At 40.2% G+C, this 23740-nt stretch overlaps 1 protein-coding gene across 5 annotated transcripts in view; it reads right to left on the minus strand.

The window, feature by feature from the left end:
- Positions 1 to 23740, minus strand: part of arhgef1b (Rho guanine nucleotide exchange factor (GEF) 1b) — a 101269-nt gene that overhangs the window by 56372 nt on the left and 21157 nt on the right. For 4 of the 5 annotated variants that reach the window (XM_057833766.1, XM_057833764.1, XM_057833763.1 and 1 more), the window contains exon 2: positions 3095 to 3292. In XM_057833766.1, the coding sequence (XP_057689749.1) occupies positions 3095 to 3256 (162 nt within the window). In that variant the 5' untranslated portion in view covers positions 3257 to 3292. Of the gene's footprint in view, positions 1 to 3094; positions 3293 to 23740 lie in introns of those variants that run through there. The other variant, XM_057833768.1, reaches the window with a different exon arrangement.

Consider the following 23740-nt stretch of genomic DNA (forward strand, 5'->3'; position numbering starts at 1 on the left):
TGATCGGATCGGGACAGCTCATCTGTATTTATTAGGGCTGCCAAAATTATCGCGTTAACGGGCGGTAATTATTTTTAAAAAATTAATGACGTTAAAATATTTGACGCAACACGCCCCGCTCAAACAGATTAAAATGACAGCTCAGGGTCATGTGCACTTGTTACTTGTGTTTTTTGGCGTTTTGTCGCCCTCTGCTGGCATTTGGGTACGACTGATTTAATGGGTTCAGCACCATGAGAATTGTGTAATTATTGACATCAACAATGGCGAGTTACGAGTTTATTTTTTGATTAAAAATTTTACAAATTTTATTAAAATGAAAACATTAACATAGTATAACATTTCTATAACTTGTACTAACATTTATCTTTTAAGAACTACAAGTCTTTCTATCCATGGATCGCTTTAACAGAATGTTAATGTTAATGCCATCTTGTTGAGTTATTGTTATAATAAACAAATAGAGTACTTATGTACAGTATGTTGAATGTATTATGTCCGTCTTGTGTCTTATCTTTCCATTCCAACAATAATTTACAGAAAAATATGGCATATTTTATAAACGGTATGAATTGCGATTAATTAATTTTTAAGCTGTGATTAACTCGGTTAAAAATTTTAATCGTTTGACAGCCCTAGTATTTTTTTTTTTTTTTTTTTTTTTTTAATTTGCGATGAACTGAGGGCGCGAAGTAGTGAGGGATCACTGTATATGGGAACAAAAATACTGAGCAATGTATATGTTTTTGGATTAAAGGCATTTTAATTGCACACAAGATTTTAAGTACAGTCATGTGAAAAAATTAGGACACCCTCTGGAAGCCTGTGAGTTTTCTAACATATTTGGTCATATGGAAATTTAATATCAAATTTAACAATCTTGAGAGACTCAAGAAATAGAACTAAACATTTACAACTGAAAAATCTTTTTTTTATAACTTGCTGTAAAATGGAATTTTAGATAAATGCAATTTGTGTTGAGGAGTAAATTAGGATACCCCCACATTCAATCCCACTTAAAATGGCTAAAATCACACACAGTAGTATCACAACAGGTGCACATGATTAGAACATTAGCCGGTGTTTTGAAGGAGGCTTGCCTTATATAAACCTCACATTTAGTTTGGTGCGCCCCTGACAGTTGAAATGAGAGAAAACGCCATGGTGAGATCAAAGGAGCTTTCCGCCTTCAGAAAGAAGACTGTAGATGCTTACGAGTCTGGTAAGGGATTTCAAAAGAATATAAAATCAGCAATTCCACTACCCGGAAAATGGTCTACAAGTGGAGGACATTCAAAACAACTGCCAAAATGCCCAGGCCTGGCAGTCCAAGCAAGTTCACCTCGAGAGCAGACCGCAAGATGCTAAGTCTCCACAAACACTAAAATGTCATCACGGGAGCTAGAGCAGGCTCTTGGTTCTGTTGATGTGAAAGTGCATGCCTCTACAATCAAAAAGAGACTTCACAAGTTTCTCCTTCATGGGAGGTGTGCAAGGAGGAAACCTTTAATCTCCAAGAAGAACATGAAGGTCAGACTGAAGTTTGCCAGAGTGAATGTAGACAAAGACCAGGACTTGTACAATAATGCCCTTTGGACAGATGAATCTAAAATTGAATTATTTGGACACCAGAAGACAGGACATGTTTGGAGTAAACCCAATACAGCATTCCAGGAAAAGAACCTCACACCAACTGAAGAATGGAGGTGGACGTGTCATGGTTTGGGGATGCTTTGCAGCAGCAGAACCTGGCCAGCCACCATGAATTCTATCGTGTATCAGAGGGTGCTTGAGGAACATGTGGGGTCATCTGTGAAAAACTTAAAGCTGAAACGAAACTGGACCCTGCAACGTGACAATGGCCCAGAACATATCAGTAAATCCACCAAGGACTGATTGAAAAGGAAGTCCTTGAATTGCCGAGTCAAATCCCAGAACTTAATCCTATTGAGATGCTGTGGGGTGACTTGAAACATGCAAGAAACCCCTCAAACATCTCTCAGCTGAAAGTATTCTGCGTTGAAGAGTGGGGCATACTTTCTTCAGACCGATGTCAAATGCCCCTTTCCCACTGAAACTAGTGGGTCAACGCGCATTTTTTCCAAGCCGATGCAACCCACTAGCAATTGGCATTTGGCACCTTTCCCATTTTCCCATTGACAAAAAAAGCTGTGTCTTTTTTTTTTTTTCCACCCGTCTAACACCCCACCCATCTTCAGCCGCGCGTAAGGTTACGTGACGTCACCACGCCAAGATGCGCGACGACAAATGCGACCGAATTCATTCAGTTCAAGGAAGTAAACAATGCAGAGCCAGATGGAAGCCTCCTTTCCGTTTGTGTTCTCTGTTTTCATGCTTTTTACTGCCCTCAAAATGTTCGAAATGCAGCAAAGGATCAACACTCTGCTTGTGCTGAGGCAACGTAGGCGACGTGAATTTTGGTTTGAAATTGAAAGGAGTCGTGTAACTACGGTTGTGGGGCGTTTTAAAGGGGAGGCGACTGGCACGTTGTTATGACGCATCACGTAAGAGCCCACGTCACCACATAGATTAGGGGGTTGACTGTTGACCCGGGGTTTTGCTTTCACACTGCATGACGATCAGAGCCGAGGTGATTTTAACACGGGTCGCTTGGCGGGTTGATTGACACGGGTCGAAGCGGGTCGCTGCACCTTTCTCACTGCCACCAAAAGCCGATTGTTAGTGGGTTGACACGGGTTTTTTGGACAGTGGGAAAGGGGTAACAGACTGGTAGATGGCTACAAAAAGCCGCTCACTGAAGTTATTTCAGCTAAAGGGGGTAACACTAGCTATTAGGTGGTAGGGTGTCCTACATCTTTCCTCAGTTACAATATGTATTTTTGCTGATATATTTGGTTTACCGAGTAAAACTATGTTAATTTTAGTTGTCTAACTGCAATTAAATCACTTTCTTTTCCAAAGACAAAAGAAAACAAGATCAGACATTGATATGTGAACATTTCTTAATAAAGAACTGAATATTTAATGGGGTGTCCTAATTTTTTCACTTGACTGTATATAATTAGCAGACAAAAATAAATATTCCATAAAGCGTGTCAAATGAAGGTCTCACCAGTGGTGCAGGATCAAACTGGAGGATGACATGTTGCATGAAGACCAGCAGGTGTGTTGGCCGCTCCTTCAGCATTTCGATGCTGCTGAACAAGCACCTCTCATCCACCACATCGTTCAAATCATTCTCAAAGTCCTCGTCCTCAGCCCCGATGATGTTCATGGCTGGGTCCGAGCACTGAGCGCCAAGCACGCCCTGCTGTGGATGCACACACCGACATGTTCAGTTCACCAAGCTCTGAGTAAGAACATGGAAAAGAAACACTTTCCCCAATTTGTCCAGTTTAGTTCATGGTACACTTTAATACAGGTAACCCTGATCCGGCTTTTGACAGCTGCAGCGATTTAATTTTACCTCTGGAAACTCTTAAGTTGAACGGCTTATAAGTGGTCGTTAAATGTTATACAATTAGACACATTTGTAATAAAAATGCTAAAATTAGTCAAATTAATCTAAAAAACGGGTCATGAATCAAAGATTGATCTGCGACTGGCTCTTGTCCACACGCAAGGGCATTACAGCGAGTAAGTATACTGTAAAAATTTGAGCCCATAAAAAAAGATTAATATAACGGGGCACACTGTAAGTGCTGCTAGAGGTGTCGGTTTGCTTGCCAAACACTTCCAAAAGTTGCCCTTGAGCATGTACCCCTCAAGCATTAATGTGTAGTCCCCCTTACTGACCTCTTCTTTCCATTTCTCACTTTTAACATTAGAGTACAAAAAATGAGAATCCCTAAAAGAGGGCTAATTAAGTTCTTGTGCAAAAAACATTACTGCAACATTTTGGCTTGTGGTTGACCACATAATTCCTTCCTTTCCATCTGATTTTCAGATGGAATCATTGAATAAAGGAGGCTCTCTATAGTACACAACACAGGTCTAAATTACTCCGCGTGTTTCAGTCATCCCTTAGCTTTGAAATTGGAAAAATGGCTGACACAGTCACCTTTTGCTAAAACACAGCTTCTTTTATGGGCAGACGCAGGTCAAGAGAACACACAACCGCTCACCTCTGAAACTACATCACAGAGGAGAGAGCGTAACGAGCAAAGTCAATTCCTTACTGAAATGAAGCAGCGTCATTATGGCCAACTCTCTTCCGTAGTCGAATTATTTCATTTTAATTGCACGCCAAGGTCATCGTACTGTGCGGTTACGCGATATGCGTGGGCCGGGAGAGACGAGCCTTTTGTGGTAAAGTCAAGAGACTGCGGGCCAAGTGAGTGTTTGCCTTTATAAATGACTTCCCAAGTGGTTCCAGTTCATTAAGCGCTCATTGTGTAAGAGCATTGTGTTGTCGGAACACTGACTAAAGAGGGAGGGCTATACAGACTAAACATGAAAAATCACACACACACAAACATATCAGATATGATGTCCTACAAACACACAACAGTAAAATGGGTTGGAAGTTGTGGTGGAATCATTTGTAAGAATGTATGTGAAAGCTGTAAATATGCTCGTAAAACAGCTTTCGGAGCTTGTAAAATTGATCATAATGTGTACGTATATGCAGTCTTAAAATGACAACTCTATACAAATGATAAGGTTGACTGATGTATTTATCAAGTTTTCAAAAGTTTAAACAGTTTGTTCCTGAAACCAAACATAGTGGTTCTGTGCATAAATGGCCAAAGGGCACCAGTGAGTTTTGCAAAAATATTGGTTGCACTGTGCACCTTAGCGTCCGTAACATGAGGCAACATAGTAGCACCAACACGTTTTTCCATAGTCCAAACTGTGTCCACTTTTATGTGCTAAAGTTATGTGCCTGTCAATTTCCATCATAACCTCCTCATCACACGGCATAATAACCCAGTCACATGCACTATTCTCTACAGTACAACTGCTAATGGTGTCATCATAACTCAACGCTACTACTCGGGTGACTAAATGTCCTCTAATGCCTAGACATGTCAACATTTTACCGTTTGTGGTATCCACGGGTTTTATTGATTGATGGTAATTTATGATATTTAATGAGCTAAATAATGTACAAATCCAAACCGACTTGTGTGGCAGATTTTGTACAACAATGTTGAAGGTTGTTGAATTGATTTATTTCACTCCAGGTGAGGTAAACTGTACAGCTAAACACACAAAGAAAATTACATGTATTTTGCTCTAAAATACTACCGGTAGCCCTTCTAAAAAAATTTGTATCTTGTCATAAAGTTCATTATTTTCTATAATGTACTGATAAACAAGTAGTTCAAGCCTTTTATTGTTTTAATATTGATGATTTTAGCAAAAAAGTCAAGAAAAACCAAAAATCCCCATCTCAAAAAATTAGCATATCATGAAAAGGTACTCTAAAGATGCTAGTAACCTAATCATCTGAATCAACGAATTAACTCAAAACCCTTGCGAAAGATTCCTGAGGCTTTTAAAAACTCCAAGCCTGGTTCATTACTCAAAACCGCAATCATGGGCAAGACTGCCGACCTGACTGCTGTCCAGAAGGCCATCATTGACACCCTCAAGCAAGAGGCTGAGACACAGAAAGAAATTTCTGAGCGAATAGGCTGTTCCCAGAGTGCAGTATCAAGGCACCTCAGTGGGAAGTCTGTGGGAAGGAAATAGTGTGGCAGGAAATGCTGCACAACCAGAAGAGGTGACCGCACCCTGAGAAAGATTGTGGAGAAGTGCCGATTCCAGGCCTTGGGGGACCTGTAGAAACAGTGGACTGAGTCTGGAGCAGAGGTTGCGCTAGACTTTTTTGTTGTCTGTCATTTTGACTGACAGGGTCATAGAAATCCGGTCATAATATATTTTTACCCGTCACTTAAATTTTTAAAATGATGATAATGACATATTCAATAGTATTTAGTTTTCATTCATCTTTAATTAATATTCTGTCTGAACAAGCTTAACAGAGAATCCACACCGTGCCATCACACATCAAGCAGATGAATATGTAACTTTTTCTCCGCAGTGACAAAAACAGCTGACTGTGGCCCCAGTAGGTAGGCTACATATGGAACAATGAAATTAACAGTTCACCTGCTGTGGCCTGAACGCAGTCTCACACCTTCCTCCTTGCTGCCGCTTGCTCGCTCAGTAGTTGCCGAGGGCTAATTGCTTGTTTGTCCTTCATCCTCCACTGCATCACTCCCTCTTTTTTCACCTTTTTTATCAACACCATCGTCGTTTTGGGGCTTTTTGAAGGAACTTCGGACACTCAGTTGCCTTGACATTTTTCCGAGTAAGGCCAACGACGTCATGCATCAAGACAGACAATAGCTAATTAATATGCTCACTCGCCACCCTGTGGTCTGGGGTGTGAATTGCAACCTGTCAAAATGACAGATGGACTTCAGTTTTTTTCTGTCACCATTTTAAAAAACCGGTCAACGATGGAAAATATTCGGTTAACGCGACCCCTGGTCTGGAGTAGAAACATCCAGAGCCACCGTGCACAGGCGTGTGCTGGAAATGGGCTACAGGTGCCGCATTCCCCAGGTCAAGCCACTTTTGACTTGAAACAGCGGCAGAAGCGCTTGACCTGGGCTACGGACAAGCAGCACTGGACTGTTGCTCAGTGGTCCAAAGTACTTTTTTCAGATGAAAGCAAATTTTGCATGTCATTTGGAAATCAAGGTGCCAGAGTTTGGAGGAAGACTGAGGAGAATGAAGTGCCAAAATGCCTGAAGTCCAGTGTTAAGTACCCACAGTTAGTGATGGTCTGGGGTGCCATGACAGCTGCTGGTGTTGGTCGACTATTGAGTGCTTAGCTGATATAACACTTTTTTGTATTGGTCGGATGAAATATGTTTTTTTTTTTAGATAGGGATTTTCGTTTTTTCTTGACTTTTTTGCCAAAATCATCTTTATTAAAACAATAAAAGGGTTGAACTACTTCAGTTGTGTGTAATGAATCTAAAATATATGAAAGTTTAATGTTTATCAGTACATTACAGAAAATAATGAACTTTATCACAATATGCTAATTTTTTGAGAAGGGACTAGTATAAATTAAGTTTCATTTTCTGAGCATCCACAATCTAAATGCAAATATACAATGGTGGATCCCATTGTACACAAAACTACCAGTTACAAAAACATTGTTTTTAAAAATTGTGAAAAATATGGAAATTGTACGGTATGAAAAAAACAAAGAAACCATATATATATATACACTACCGTTCAAACGTTTAGGGTCTAAGTGACCCCAAACACATTACACATGTTTGTCTAAGTGACCCCAAACTTTTGAACCGTAGTGTACATAATGAAAAATCCAATATGATACACTACGATTTGAAAGTTTGGGGTCGCTTTATATATATATATATTATATATATATATATACACATACAGTGGGGAGAACAAGTATTTGATACACAGTCAATGGGAAAACCCATTGGCAGTGTATCAAATACTTGTTCTCCCCACTGTGTATATATATATATATATTATATATATATCAGGGGTCGCGTTAACCGAATATTTTCAGTCGTTGACCGGTTTTTTAAAACGGTGACGGAAAAAACTGAAGTCCATCCGTCATTTTGACAGGTTGCAATTCACACCCCAGACCACAGGATGGCGAGTGAGCATATTAATTATCTATTGTCTCTCTTGATGCATGACGTCGTTGGCATTACACGGAAAAATGTCCGAACTAGCATTCAGCTGTAGCAAACACGGAAACATTAGGAAGCTTTGGAGAGCATTGTCTAAGGCTACGTTCATTCTACAGGTCTTAATTCACGAATCCAATTTTTTCGTGTTTTTCCGACTCGAGTGAGGCATTAACTTGACGGTCTGAACGGGACAGGTCGCATAGAAGTGGACCATTTCAAATCCAATCTGGGTCATTTTTGTATGTGGTTCAAATCCGATCTGGGCCACATTTTTCCAGACTGTCCCGGCGGTCTGTACCGTCCAGTGTCCCAAATCCGATTTCAGCTGTGCGTTATTAGCGCCTAGCTTGCAGTGAACACGGCTTTTGGGGAAGGGCCGGGCTTGACAACAGTCATAAAAAAATTAAAATGGGTTGAGGATAAGCATGAGAATGATCGGTTTTCTCTATGCTCTATGTGAGCTATATTTCAACATTTCCTACACGGCCGAGAGTCGGGAGAGGGGTCTGGCTGCAGCCTGTCTTGGAGAGTCAGGGCAAACTGCCCGTATGTGTGTGTGACATGCACGGACAGTGCGTGCATGCTATCGATCCATATAAACTGTGAATATAAGCCTAAACGGGGATTATTTATGTCTGTTATTTGTCTCCTCCTTTTGAAAAGCAAAATATGATATCACTGGAAGGACGGATGACTTGTCATTTGTTTTGATGCTTCTGCGCACCGGCGCGTGTCGGACTGCGAATTAGAGCGCATGCGTGATACTTGAATGATCTCAATGGACAAAAGCAGTCTGAACGGGCACGCCCAAAAAACGGATATGACAAAAAAATCGGATTTGTGCATTAAGACCTGTAGTATGAACGTAGCCTAATTGAATGAGCAGGGACAAACAGCTTGGAGTCAGAAGTACATGCGCTATTCTCAAACCTGAACGCACCCCGAGTCTTGGATGACAAATCAACAGAGCAGAGAGTAGACACAACATGGCTGGTAGTTTCTTCAATTTATTCAGAGTTGAGTAAGTAACGCACCGCTTTTGACCAACACTGCTATTGAATATGTCATTATTATCATTTTAAAAATTTAAGTGACGGGTAAAAATAGATTATGACCGGATTTTTATGACCCTGTCAGTCAAAATGACAGACAACGAAAAAGTCTAGCGCAACCTCTGATATATATATATATATATATATACCAGGATTTCCCCTACATATTAAAGATTGTGGCGTGCCTCCACACCAAAATAAATGGTGTCACGCCTTGCAAATGATTTTTAATTACAAAAAAACATTTAAAGGTAGATTCAAATTTATAATTTTGGATAATTGAACAAGACGTCTAAATGAATATATATAGCTCTTTATTTAAGATCTATTTGCCATAAGTCATCTGAAATAGCACGTCAAATACAAATTGTTTCTTTGCACGCTTTGTTTTGAAAATCACATCGGTTCTACTGATGTAAGCTTGTGCCTGACGTCGACACGCGGGGAGTTGGAAGTCAGGGGAAAAAAATCCACAGAAAGCCATTTCAATTTAATGAATGTAATTCTAGGTTAAAGCCTGAGAAAACGACCTTAATTTGAGCATTGACGTAACGTTTAATTTCTTTATGGCGTATCTATGACCCGAATCATCGCGTCCTAGCATAGCATTTGCCTCAGGCTAATTAAATATTTCGAAACGTGAAGCTCACATTCCGGGGAGTAAGACTAACCAAATTGTAATGACAAGCGTTGCATTTGTTGCGACAATGTTTTGAAAAACCAAGTGATTCCAGTAGATTTAGCACTCATTGTGTACGAGCATTGTGTTTCTGGAACACTGATGGGAGGGAGGTTAATGCAGACAAAACAGGAAAAAACTATTGCGTTTTGAGTCGAGACATACAGTAAGGCTCATAAATATTGGGACATTGACAAAATTCTCATCTTTTTGCCTCAAAACATCAGCACAATGCATTTGTCGGTAGTTATATCACTGGAAACAGTTTTATTGCCAGAAAAACCTTCACACCTGAATAAATGGCCTGGAAGTACTTTTAAAACAGTCTGAGCAACCAGAATGCTCCAACCACTGGCCCGGTGGGGCCAGTAAAAATAATGTGGCGATTGAAGAAAAAAAAAAAAAAAAAAAAAATTCACATTAAATCCCAGTGGTTCAGATTTTTGAGGACGTTACACTATCTCGATTTAAGACAACGCGCGCAACCTGATTACTGCTGCTAATTGATTGTCAGTATCTCAGTACCCACCTAAAGTTATACTACAAGACAACATGTTTCTGAAACCCACAGCACCCGGCCAAGCACAGGGGAAAAGAAAAAACACTCAAGAAAGAGAAAGTCACCAGAGGAGTTGAGGGAATGCGAAAACCAATATGAAAAGAAAAGGGAGAAGTTACAGCCCCCGTGGCAAGACTGTTGGAATTGGCTTGGCTATGATGAGACAAAAAAGCGAGGTTTACTGTGAGGTGTGCAGATCAATGCCTACATATGCAGATGAGTAAATTAGAGAACAGTTAACAAGTATGAAACCTATCGTATAAACATAACATGACAATTAATCCGTGTGACTACGGAGAAAATAATATCATAATGATGGTCTGGCTTGAAAATCGTTAGCCATAATTGACATCTCTTTCACTTCTAAATTGTTGCTACAACAACCAAGCTGGGGGAGACTTCCAGAGGGCAGTAAAGGGAAGACAAGAAAGCTTCACCCAGGCACGGGAATCTCCTGCGGGCCCGCATCCCCCTGGAGCTCCCAAGAAAAAATGTTGGCTATACTCGAGTGATTATGGATTTGGAATTGGATTATTTGCACTAGATGCATGGTTTTGCTGCACTTTTAATTAAATCTACCCCAAAAAATGTTATTCAAGCAAATTGTTATTTTTTCATGATTTTTGGGAATAACTGATTCATTGACTTGGGCCAGTGGTTTTGATAGTGGGGCCACTGAACTTCCCTAATAAGCTAATTTCCCTCACTGTCTACCCCTGATCTGGATTTATTTGATCTACTTATTCTTTCAAATCATGTTAAGATTCATTTGTTCCAAGTTTGCAGTTGAAGCACGATTTCATTTCAATTCCATCCTCGTCGTGTTCAGTCAAGAACAGTGTTAAAAGTCCCAAAATTGTTTGAAACGTTCTGTAAAATTGGTTGATAAACTGGTAAAAGGTGGTTAGGAAATGTGTAAATTTAATCTCCACTTTGGACTCCTAATAACTGTAAAATTTGCTTATTTTTTTTTAGCATTCGTGTGCGTATAAACAATGAATGCTTTGAAGTCATACAATTCAATGGATGTGATTATTTATGTTTCCATTATTTCCCCCAGGAAAAATTGGTGAAATTCAATCACCCGGCATCACAGAATGGACTGTACTCAGGATGGGTTCTGATGCAGACTTCACTTACAGTTTTATGGTGAAAGAAGGCGTCAGTGTGTGAACGCAGTGTTCAGCAGGCAGCCAGGAGAGATGACAAATTTTCAGGGTCAAGGTGAGTTCGTATGCATGCCTGAGCCAGCGAAACAGAGCTCTGACTGAGCAAGACAAGGAGAAACTAAGCCATTGACCGAGAGAGGAGAAGAATGCTTTCATTCACGGTCACTTGCAGCGGGCTGTGGGTTGACCAAGAGTTTTAGAGCCACACGCGTGGGAAGGGTTAACCAAACTGAACGCCGCCCATGTTAGCAAGGCCAAACAATAACAGCAAAGAGCTGTCCACGATTCTCTCTCCAATAGAAAGGGAACAGTGGACAACTGAAAAGCAAGTTATGCTAAAAAAAAATGAAAAAACAGTTATGAAAAGGACATTGCTGCTCATTTTTTTCCATTGAAAATCCATGCCATGAGCCTCAAATGTTGACGGGTAGAGTAAAACAAAGAAGTCTCCACATTACGTGCTTCCGATTGGAGCTCATTTGGGCAAATTCTTTTGCGAGAGTCCAAAGTAACAGCAAAAAAAAAAAAAATCTCCAAAATGGCTGCTTTAAAAGCAAAATGGTTCACCTAGGTAGATACATACCTGTCAACCCGAGGCCGTTGACAATCTTCCAAATACTGACGTATGCCCTTACAAATTGGTGACTAATCTTACAACGTTTTATATAGCGTGCAATGTGAAACAAAAATAAAACTCAATTTCTTAAATAATATGAATTTATTGGAAATATTGTAACATATAACCGGGTGTAATCAAAGAACAATCAATATCTTCAGCTACATCATGATTACCGGTACTAAAATTTAACAGTGACTTTTGTTATAATAGTATGTAGCACTTTTGGCAATTTCTATCATGTCTTGATGGCTGCACTTCATGGCACTTCAGCTCGCAATTCAGTTTGACTTGAAGGTAGTTCGTTAGTGTCCAATTATAAATTAAAAAGGTCAATTGATAAAATGAACTTAACGGATGCAATCTTTGAGTCAGGGAACATTTCTTTTGCTAATTCTGAGAAGTGATCAGCAATAGTTGCAGGCAATTTGTGTTCGGCAACAAATTGGCAGAATGAAATCTCTGCTTTCGTCACTTTTTTATTCTGCAGACTTCACCTTTATGACCAGTTTTGTAAATCTTACTTAAAAAAAAAAAAAAAAATTAGTTACAAATTACTTCTCCCAAAAGGTAATTGAGTTAGTAACTCAGTTACCTGAAGGTAAGAGAAATTAGTTACTTGGTGAAATGGATATATTTGATTTGTGTAGTAACTGGTGTTACCTTTCATGTGTTTTTTTTTTCAGTTAAAAAAAATAAAACATAGTAACCTTTGCCATATTTGGAAATCGTTTAATGTTGTGAATCAACTGTTAAAGTTGTTAAAATTGCTACAGTCTTTGCATTAGTTCCCCTCTGTCTACTTTCGACATGTTAAAGTTTCAAAACTGTTTCATCATTTAAAGATTGATTCAAGTCAAGATTTTGCCAATTTAGGAGTATTTTAGATAAAAAGTTACTTAAGTTCGTTAGGAAGGTTCACTACAACAGAGCCTTTCTGAGAAGTCTACTGCTTCAAAATGGCGGCTGTTTATTAACGCCGCAGTCTGTCATCTCGCATGTAGTTCTATAAGCATTTGATATCTAGGCGTAGATTGTAGGCTGTCTGCTACAGTCAGGAAATATTAGAGCCACCAAGCCTAGCATCGTGTTTGCTACATTGTCACAACACTCTTCTCTCTCAGTGTCTCTGCCTTTTCTCGCGTCATTCAACCAACGTAGTAACGCATCGTAACGCACATTGCCTTGTTGCCGAAACGGTGACAAAATCCGAACAGAGAAAAAAAAACATAATGCACGAAAACGTACAGATTTTGAACGTACCGCGTACACATTTAAAAATCAGTGCTCACTTGTACAAATTACGCCGAAATCGTACAACTTGACATGTATGGTAGATATGATAGCTTTGTCTACAAAAATGTATTTTTTGTCAAAAATCATCCACCAAACACAAAGTGGTAGCTCACACTCAAGCGGCTAAAAAGCAAAGTTGTTTACTTTCATCAGAAGTCATTTGTGTCCAAGACAGTTGCCCATTTATCAACTAATTGTTCAATTAACTAACTAATCAGTAACGCTCCACTTCACAGCATGCAATATCCCACGCAAACCAATCAGACGATTTCAAAGCGTCATATAAACAATGTGTTGGCGCTTGTGTCAAATTCAAGGCCTACATCGCAGTATGCAAACCGTAAGCTAGTGTGACGCACGTGGCGACCAAGTGACAAGCGGTGGAGGTCAAAGGGGAGGAAGTCAGGTATGTTAGGTAGCCTTGTTAGCTTAGCATCTTTTAGCTTTCTTATGCTCTTCGCAAATTTCGAAGAGGTGGAGGGAAAAGGGTTTTGCTGCTCTCCCGCCTGACACATTCCAGCTCTTACTAAGTGTCAGGTGGCATCAATCTAATGATAGCCATCAAGCGTACGTGCTTCTGTGTGTTCGTGTGTGTGCGAGAACTAAGACTCGCCACATATGTGGGAGGGGGCCATTCCGATGTGATTGTGGGGCGCTAGCGCGTGTACTTGTGTAGGACAACTGCTCTTTACAACAGCATTCCTCCGTCTTCCAGGCCGCTGTCCAACACTACTTAGGAAGCAATAGAACAAAGGCTACATAATCAATTAGACGTCTTGAAGGTTCAACAAAGTACAACTGCAAAAAATGTATTTATAATATCGATACACATACGTTTCCTGTCGAAGTTATGTGCCAAGTAGAAGAAAAATGAAAATATGTCATCCATTAACGGACTAAATAGGTAGCCAATGGAATGCGAAATTAACTAGGAATGGTCTTAAATGTGAAAAAGTGTACTATACAACGAAATATATCCTTGTCATTTGAATGGTTTCAAAGTGATCATTTGTCCCATTTTACAATGTCATTATTCATGCAATTTGGATCCATTCACCTTGCAATTTTAGATCCATGTTTTGCTCAATTCCACGTTTGCCGAGATTACAGGCACTACATACGTAACGAATGTTTGTGTCAGCAACATGCATGCAATAATCAAATATTGACGGACCACAAGCTGAGCACTAGCATATTATATACGCTCACCGGCCACTTTATTAGGTACACCTGTCCAACTGCTTGTTAACACTTAATTTCTAATCAGCCAATCACATGGCGGCAACTCAGTGCATTTAGGCATGTAGACATGGTTTAAGACAATCTCCTGCAGTTCAAACAGAGCATCAGTATGGGGAAGAAAGGTGATTTGAGTGACTTTGAACGTGGCATGGTTGTTGGTGCCAGAAGGGCTGGTAGGAGTATTTCAGAAACTGCTGATCTACTGGGATTTTCACGCACAACCATCTCTAGGGTTTACAGAGAATGGTCCGAAAAAGAAAAAATATCCAGTGAGCGGCAGTTCTGTTGGCGGAAATACCTTGTTGATGATGCCAGAGGTCAGAGGAGAATGGCCACACTGGTTCGAGCTGGTAGAAAAGCAACAGTGACTCATATAACCACCCGTTACAACCAAGGTAGGCAGAAGAGTATCTCTGAACGCACAGTACATCGAACTTTGAGGCAGATGGGCTACAGCAGCAGAAGACCACGCTGGGTGCCACTCCTTTCAGCTAAGAACAGGAAACTGAGGCTATAATTTGCACTAGCTCATCGAAATTGGACAATAGAAGATTGGAAAAACGTTGCCTGGTCTGATGAGTCTCGATTTCTGCTGCGACATTCGGATGGTAAGGTCAGAATTTGGCATCAACAACTTGAAAGCATGGATCCATCCTGCCTTGTATCAACGGTTCAGGCTGGTGGTGGTGGTGTAATGGTGTGGGGAATGTTTTCTTGGCACCCTTTGGGCCCCTTGGTACCAATTGAGCATCGTTTGAACGCCACAGCCTACCTGAGTATTGTTGCTGACCATGTCCATCCCTTTATGACCACAATGTACCCAACTTCTGATGGCTACTTTCAGCAGGATAATGCGCCATGTCATAAAGCTGGAATCATCTCAGACTGGTTTTTTGAACATGACAATGAGTTCACTGTACTCAAATGGCCTCCACAGTCACCAGATCTCAATCCAATAGAGCATCTTTAGGATGTGGTGGAACGGGAGATTCGCATCATGGATGTGCAGCCGACGAATCTGCACCAACTGTGTGATGCCATCATGTCAATATGGACCAAACTCTCTGGGGAATGCTTCTAGCACCTTGTTGAATATATGCTACTGGTGCACAATAATTATTGGTCCGATAATTATCGGTCCGATAATAGGAATTATGGCGTCATCCCGATAAATCCAATAACATTTATAATAGGACCAATAATATGTACTGTTCTGGCTTTACAGTTTCTCGTATGGGAAATCAGTTGAGCATTTGCGGGCCATTGCTCCCACCTGCTGGTCAGAATAATTCACTGCATCTATTTTTTTGTTACAGTAGTTTGGTTCATTCACTTACACATTGCGGTGTCCAGCGGGAGCATTGACAGTCGTAAACGCTTTCTGTTACGTTTCCACCTCGGAAATATATGTAAGTATTTTATGTTTACTATAACTTATGGATGTACAATATATGTTTACTTCTGTGGCGAATGGTCATATGTACAGAACTTCATAAGTTGTGTTATAGAAGCCAGCCAATGCTTTAGTAGCTCAAGCTAGTGTGCTATGCTATACATATAATAGTTGTGTATATAAGTTTATTGTGCAGTTTGTTGTATATTGAGTATTGAATATGTGTATTTTTCTGTTGTACTTTCACAGTATTAAGACGAGTGTCTTCCCATAAAAGCAAGGAAAGACCAAGCCTTGTGGTTTATGGAAGTGCATTCATTCTTAGCTGGCTGTCGGGCAGTGCAAAAGTGAACTGCACTGTTCATATCATTATGAAAAATCTGATGAGATCAAAGGCAAATCTATGTTGAATCCACCACTAGGTGTTCAAAAACTCAGGTTATACATTTAAAAAATTATATATTTATTATCGGTTATCGATATCGGTATCGACTTTGAGGAGCAGGAAGTTATCGATATCGGTTTCAAAAAATGGATATCGTGCACCCCTAATCTATGCCAAGAAGAATTGAGGCAGTTCTGAAGGCAAAAGGGGGTCCAACCCGTTACTAGCATGGTGTACCTAATAAAGTGGCCGTGAGTGTATATATTCCACTGTAGTTAGCTATATCGACCTATTTGCCGTGACAAATAACTAGTGAGAGACTCCTCGCTAAACACTAGCATGTAATAGCTAGATAGCAATAGCAATCTTTTTTTAAGTGGCATTTAAAACAAAGATTCTTTTTTTATATCATGCAATGAAAAGAATATTTCATTCACTGAAAGATGAAATGCTTTATCAGCTTGTCCACCTCAGAACCTTAACATTGGGACTTAATGTACTTGAGTTTAGGTTCACTGAAAACAAAGCGCTGCTAGTTTAGTCACAGAATGAATTCAACTTGTAAGATACTTTATAGAAAAGTTTCCGAGTTAATTCCTCATGTCTGCTCGCAACTTCCGTTTTAGAATTTATCCATCCTAAACAACAGTGGAGCTGGAGTAACATTACTCATCAAAATCCGTTTGGAAATACCGCATCCATCTGCCATCATCACGACAGAGGAGGACAACATGTTCATGAAGGCCGATGTGGAACCAAGTTCGTACCACCACAAGGACTGGGTGTTTATGTAGCCATGTGGTCGCTAGTTTTATGGAAGCTACATTCTTCCTATTCCTGCATTTTCATGTGTCCGGTGCTCAAAAAATAACGACTTGTTGCCTTTGATATTGTTGTTACGATGATGATTGTAGTTGTGATGATCTTTAATATTATTTACTACAACTACTACTGCTAGCCTGTTGCTAATCAGTACGTGTAGCATGGCACAATTATGTCAATGCATAAGTGCAAGTGTTACAAGTCTTTTGTTAGTTTGTTTACAGGTGGAAAAAAGGGAAGACGACTTGTACGTTGATGGACATATATCGAGACTACGTGCGTTCTACCTGAGGGCGGCCGAGAGGCTGAGGCTGCGAGACGGTGGCTCGCCTCGCGACGGACCGTCAATATCTGCAATAAAAATTAATTACATACTATTTTTGTTCATATGTACATACCTTGTAGTATTTCCTTGTAACAACAAAATCCATGTCAGCCCTTCTGCATTCGGCAAACGTAATATTATTTGTAATGTCACCTCATTTTGGTCATTCAAGTGGCCGGCGTATCAATCTACACCTAACGTCAACACAGGCTGACAGGTTGTTATAATTATGTCCACAAATGATCAACGAAGTGATAAGAATTCACGCACCGCATGGAACGTCTCGGAGTCTCATATATGTCATGCTCAATCCATTTTTGGAGATTCCGTGCGTTCCTCTTTTTTGATTTTGCAGTTTTAACTTTGTCAACACACTGCTTACTTCAACCGCAATTCATGTTATTCTTTCTAAACCGGAAGTTCAGAGCAGAAATTTTCCAAGATAGCGCCGTCCATATTTCGCTCTGGGAACTTGTCTATGAGTTCTGATTTAGTGCAGCTGTAAAGAAAATAAAAGGGCATTTCTTATACTCTGGATGAAAATCGTGAGCACTGATACATTCCAAGGTGCACCTGGGTCTGTGGATACATCAAGTTCACCACTCACAATGGAGCCCACTTCCTGCCCTGTTGTTCTAAACCAGGGCGGTGGCCCAAAAATAGCCCGGCGGCGACGGCAGCTAATGGCAGCCGCGTACTCGCCACGCTCATCCGGCCACACGGGCTCATTAGCAGCCGGTGGGGGGATTCCCAACAGCAGCCCCCCCCCCACACACACACAAGGCTTACTGAGAGAGAACAGAACAAGGGGAGTGGAAGGTGGCGCGGCGCACAGACAGGAAGTGGGTGTAATTTCCTGAGGAAGCTATCAGAGCCATTTCCTACCATCACCATCAGATGGGAGAAAGGGAAAGCCAGACAGAAGGAATGGAAGAAGGGGGAGAAAAAGGTGTGAGATGATATGTATGAGAGCCAGCCTCTGCAGTGACATGAGGAAGCGGCACAGGAAGTTGACGCCACAACAAAACCTGCTGATGAACAAAAGAAGAGCGCGTGGCCTAAAAGACAATGACCGACCAAAAAGAAAACAATGAAAATGCTCTAGTTTTCATAGGATTTTGCTCAAGAAAAATTATGCCGAAATCTCTTAGTTTCCACATGTGCTCGTTTTTTATTTTTACATACTGTAGTTGATAATGAATGCTTTTGCATATTAGCACGTTACTTGTCATTAACCATGTCTCAGGTTGATGACTTGATTTGAACCTGAATTCACTCAGATTTTTTTCATGGCTTAAACCAGCACTTCTCAAATAGTGGGGGGTGCATGTGACCTCGCGGAACATACTTTTTTTGCCGAACTAGAAAAACGTGCAACTGCACATTCACTCAGTCGGTGGCAGTGACGCTCTCATTTTCAGAGCAGTATTTTTGCATTAAATAAGACCACACAGCAAAGAGCAGGATATATGAAGTCTCCCGAAAGCTAATACGAGGAAATATGACAAAGCGTACGTAGCGTTTGGCTTCACCTTTAATACAGTGGGAGACGAGGAAAGACCGGCATGTTTACGGTGTCCAAAAATGATGACAGCGGGCAGCATTAAGCGAAATCAATGAAGACGTCACTTAAAGACATTAGACCCCAATCACACTGATACGCTGCTTGAATTATTTCAGCTAAAACATGCCTAATATTTCCAACAATTGTCCCACTTTGTGAGCGCTACATCAGTAAACTTGTGAGCACCATTAGCATGTTTCTCAGTACAAAAGAAACCCATACCATAGAGAAGCTGATACTGCCAGCAGCATTGGTCATGGTCTCGGTCATGCTGGATGATACAAGTGCTGCAAAAATAAAAATGTCCCTCTGTCCAATAGCACTCTTTTTTTTTTTTTATTAATTTTTGTTTGGCATAATGTGCCCTAAGTTAATGTTGCTAATCAATTTGAATTTATTATCATTTACTGATTTTATTAAATTTTATTTTTATTATTAAATAGTAAAAAAATATGCCTTGAGTGTATGTTGTTTTTATTTAGGCATATTGATACGCTTTAAAAGTTGTTAAAAGACAAAAAAAAACAACAATGTTAATAAAGTTATACTTTAAGTTGATCTATATATTTTTCCCTTAATGTTAACAAGGAAACAATGTTATGCAGAGGTGTGCTTATAATCATTTTATAGACAAATGATTAGAGGTGTGCGAAATTTCCGATTCGTGATTCGGCCGTGGAAGATTCACAAACGATTCACAAACATCTAAATTCCGAATATTGAAATACGCCAAGTAAAACGGAATTAAACACAGTCAACGCGGTCTTCGGGACGCAATGAGGAACGGACCGAGAGTAAACATCATGCTCAACTCACAGTTCTGGCTCAACTCATGCCGCCAGATTAAAAAAAACAATAATAATTGACTGCGGCCGACAGCTGATACAAACTACGCCCACATAATGCTACGGTAGATATCACATGTATCAAGAACTTGATGCGCAATCACAGACTCGGCGGCCTTAGCATATGTATAGAAAACTAGATGCGAAATGACAGACTCGCCGGCGTTAGTAAACAGCCGTCTTCTTAAAGCAGTAGACTTCTCTGGAAGGCTGTTTTAGCGAACCTAATTCACTTTTTATCTAAAATACTCCTGAATCGGCAAATTCTTCTTCTATCCATCTTTAAATGACCAAAAGGTTTTAAAACTTTGACATGTCGAAAGTAGACGGAAGGGAAATTATGGAATAACGGGAGCAATTTTAACAACTTTAACGGTTGATTCACAACATTAAATTAATTGAATGTAGTTTAAAGCTGCTGATACAGAATGGGGACTTGAGTATTTCATTACTGTTTTAACTGTTAACTTGATACTGAAATAGTACTTTATTTAACCCTGAGAGGATTTTTGTAACTAATGTAAGAAACATTAAAAGCAGCTAATAGCTGGGTGCGTGCATCAATAATCGATTTATAATCGAATCGTAGCCTCTGAATCGTAATCAAATCTCATTGCCCCAAGATTCCCACCTCTACAAATGATACTTCATACGAGAGAAGTTCAAAAAAATCAATTATTACATGCATCGCGATTCGACACGTGACGATTCGATTACGATTCATAAAGGCTCAAAAACGATGATTTTCCCTCATAACTTTATGACAGCCGCTCGTAGCGGAACGAAATTCAAGACACGTCTGCCGCCCGGACCCCTTTAACGGACGCACGCACGTTATAATGGATGCTGCCTGTAACTGAGTGAGAGATTTTCTCTTTTTCAAAAGACTGGAAAATAAATTTGTGCGTGAGACAGGCAGGTACAGAAGCGCGCCAGGGGAAGAGAGACAGTTCGTTGCTCCTCGTCTTTCAGATTTCCAGCTGTCGTTTCAAGTCATGTCAATTTAAAGACCCGTGTGCGTCAATAAGAGGTGAGTACACGTGAGTACACGAACCCTCTAGTACTGTTTAGCATTTATTGTTGTTGTTTTTGAGGTGTTAGTAGTTAGCGTCTAGCTCTAAGCTAATTCGCTAACGTGTATTTCATATGCAGAACGTGTAAAACCATGATTAGGTACAGCAGTAACACTACAAACATGCGAAATAGTACAGAAATCTGTGAAAACAAAGTATATTGGTTGAAGAAGGCTTATTTCTAAAGACACTTTGTTTCCAGAAAATGTGGAATTCATTCCACCTGTGTAAATTTTATTGTATTGTTAAGAGAAATAAGTACTCCTTTTAAAATGGTTAATGTTCTTGCATTTTCTTGTAAAAATAAATAAATAAAAAAGCAGCTTAAGGGCAGCTTTTTGTTGTATGGGCATGTTTCCATCGTTCCTGTTGAATCATTAGGACATTTTAAATAATTGACGGACAAAAGTTGTTTGTCTACTTTATTAGTGATATCGTGATAACCGTGATCGTCAATACCGTGATCATCGTTCAAGAGTCGAATTGTAGCACCCTGAATCGTAATCGAATCGAATCGTGGGGTGCTTAAGATGGCACACCCCTACTACTTACAGTGGCAGCAAAAAGTTGGAGGGCGCGAAACATTTACTTCTTCCTGGGGGTGCGTAACAGAAAAATATTGACAAGCCCTGGCTTAAACTAATTTTTTATATAGATAAAAACATTTTGTTATGTGTCAATAGTTGATGTTTACTATACTTGCAAACTTTTTTTTTTACTACCTTCCAGGACTTTTGCCTCCAGGACAGAGCGACCCCCCACCCAATAGACTAAACACAGAGAGAGGGAGGAAAATGAGGGAGGTGCTGTCACCGAAAAAAAGAGGCGACAACAAGGCTCAATAGGTCAAGTGCGGGAAAAGCTGGGGGTGGAGGGTTCACCTGAAAATGTTGATGTGTTTTGCTTTTTTTTTCCAGCAAGGAAGCATCTGAACGTGAACAATGTCCTCTCTTCACTAACACACTATTCCGCACACAAACACACTAAATGCTTCCACCGGGGAACAAATGCTTTTTGGCTGCAGCTGGCAGAGGTGACGTAAGCTAACACCTCAGTGAAAACACATTGCTGCCTCTGTGTGCGTGTGTGCGCCTGTTAATGTCTTTATGTTCAGCATGCAGTCACATAGATGCAGTTACATAAGAGGAGCCGCCAAGTGTTCTGTGCTCGGTACGTGTAATTTATTGTTCGAAACTAGGGGTGTGACAAAATATCGAAATGGTTATATATCGTGATACATTGTATCCCAAAAGGTTATTGATATCGAGATATCATTTTAAAAAGGTGTCAATGTCTAAAAAAAAAAAAAAAAAAAGGAACCAACAAGTTGCTACCAAAATTTTCCACCATAATAGTGTCTCAGTTAACTCTAAGGCTGCCTTGACGGTGCTCGACACCCAATCCATTTAGGCTAGGTTCATACTACAGGTCTTAATGCACAAATCCTATTTTTTTGTCATATCTGTTTTCTGGCGTACCCGTTTAGACTGCCTTTGTCCATTGAGACCATTCAGGTATTACGTATCCGCACTAATTCACAGTACAACATGCGCTGAGCAAGAATACCCGCATGAGCAGAAGCATCAAAACAAATGGCCATAAATGCTGGCTGTCATATTTTGGGATATCATATTTTGCTTTTCAAAAAGAGGACACAAATAACAGACATAAATAATCCCCGTTTAGGCTTATATTTAAAGTTAATATGGATCGATAGCATGCGCGCACTGTCCGTGCATGTCACATACACATAAGGACAGTTTGCCGTGACTCTCGGCCGTGTAAGCAATGTTAAAATATCGCTCCTATAGAGCAGAGAGAAAATCGATCATTCTCAGGCTTATCCTCAACCCATTTTTATTTTTTATGACTGTTGTCAAGCCCAGCCCTTCCCCAAAAGCTGTGTTCAATGCAAGCTAGGCGCTAATAAAGCACAGCTGCACCGCTACCGTAGAGTCTTGCTCGCTTTTTGATAACATAATTGCTGCATGAATTCCGATTTGGAAGACTTGGCAGTACAGACCGCCGTGACATTCTGGAAAAATGTGGCTCAGATCGGATTTGAACCACATACGAAAGTGACCCAGATCGGATTTGAAATGGTCTAGTTCTATGCAACTTGTCACGTTCAGACCGTCAAGTTAATGCCTCACTCGAGTCGGAAAAACACGAAAAAATCGGATTTGTGCATTAAGACCTGTAGTATGAACCGAGCCTTAGACTGGGAACCAGGGCATTCACAGTCATTCTGTCCAATTTTCAGGGTTTTTATAGGTCACTTGCTGTTCATTTTAGGGCATTTCCAGGTCATTTCCTGTTGAGTTTGAGTCACTGCCTATTCATTTGGGTGATTCCCAGGACACTTCCTGTTCATTTTGTGTTACAGAACAGGAAGTGACCCATAAAATACCCCAAAATCAACAGGAAGTAACTGAAAATCAACAGGCAAATGACCTTAAACGGCCCAAAATTACGTCATTGTCTGGCACTGGCTGCTACTTCCGGCCATAGACGTTCAATCCGTTTGAAGTGGGAGGGATGGCAGCGAATGAATGTGTTCATTCGCTGCCGTCCTCCCAGTTCAAATGGATTGGACGTCTACTAGTAATAAACTCATTCTAATTCACAGCAGAAGCTTGTTTTTCTGTTTGTTAGTTGTTTTTAGAATTTCCTAGAATGATTTTCTGACCAGTGTATCGATAATCGTTGTATCGCCATATTGTCAGATCATCGTTATCGTGAGCTTTGTATCGCAAAGCGTATCGTATCGTGAGGGTACCAAGAGGTTCCCACTCCTATTTGATACACCATTGAAGATGAGAATTTTGTGAAAAAAAATTCTGTAAGAACCTGAGATGCACTGTAATCCTTGACAGGTGAATGTATTGTAATGTTCTCTGAACTTTTGAATGCACGTAAGAGAGTTCAATACACAACATTGATAAGGGATTTTAAGGCAAAATTAACAATAGGTGTTTGATCCATGAATGAACAACTTAAAAGGAAACAAAGGCGCACACAACGTTCAGACGGCCAAT

This window comes from Corythoichthys intestinalis, chromosome 4, assembly GCF_030265065.1.
Source record: "Corythoichthys intestinalis isolate RoL2023-P3 chromosome 4, ASM3026506v1, whole genome shotgun sequence".
NCBI lineage: Eukaryota > Metazoa > Chordata > Actinopteri > Syngnathiformes > Syngnathidae > Corythoichthys > Corythoichthys intestinalis.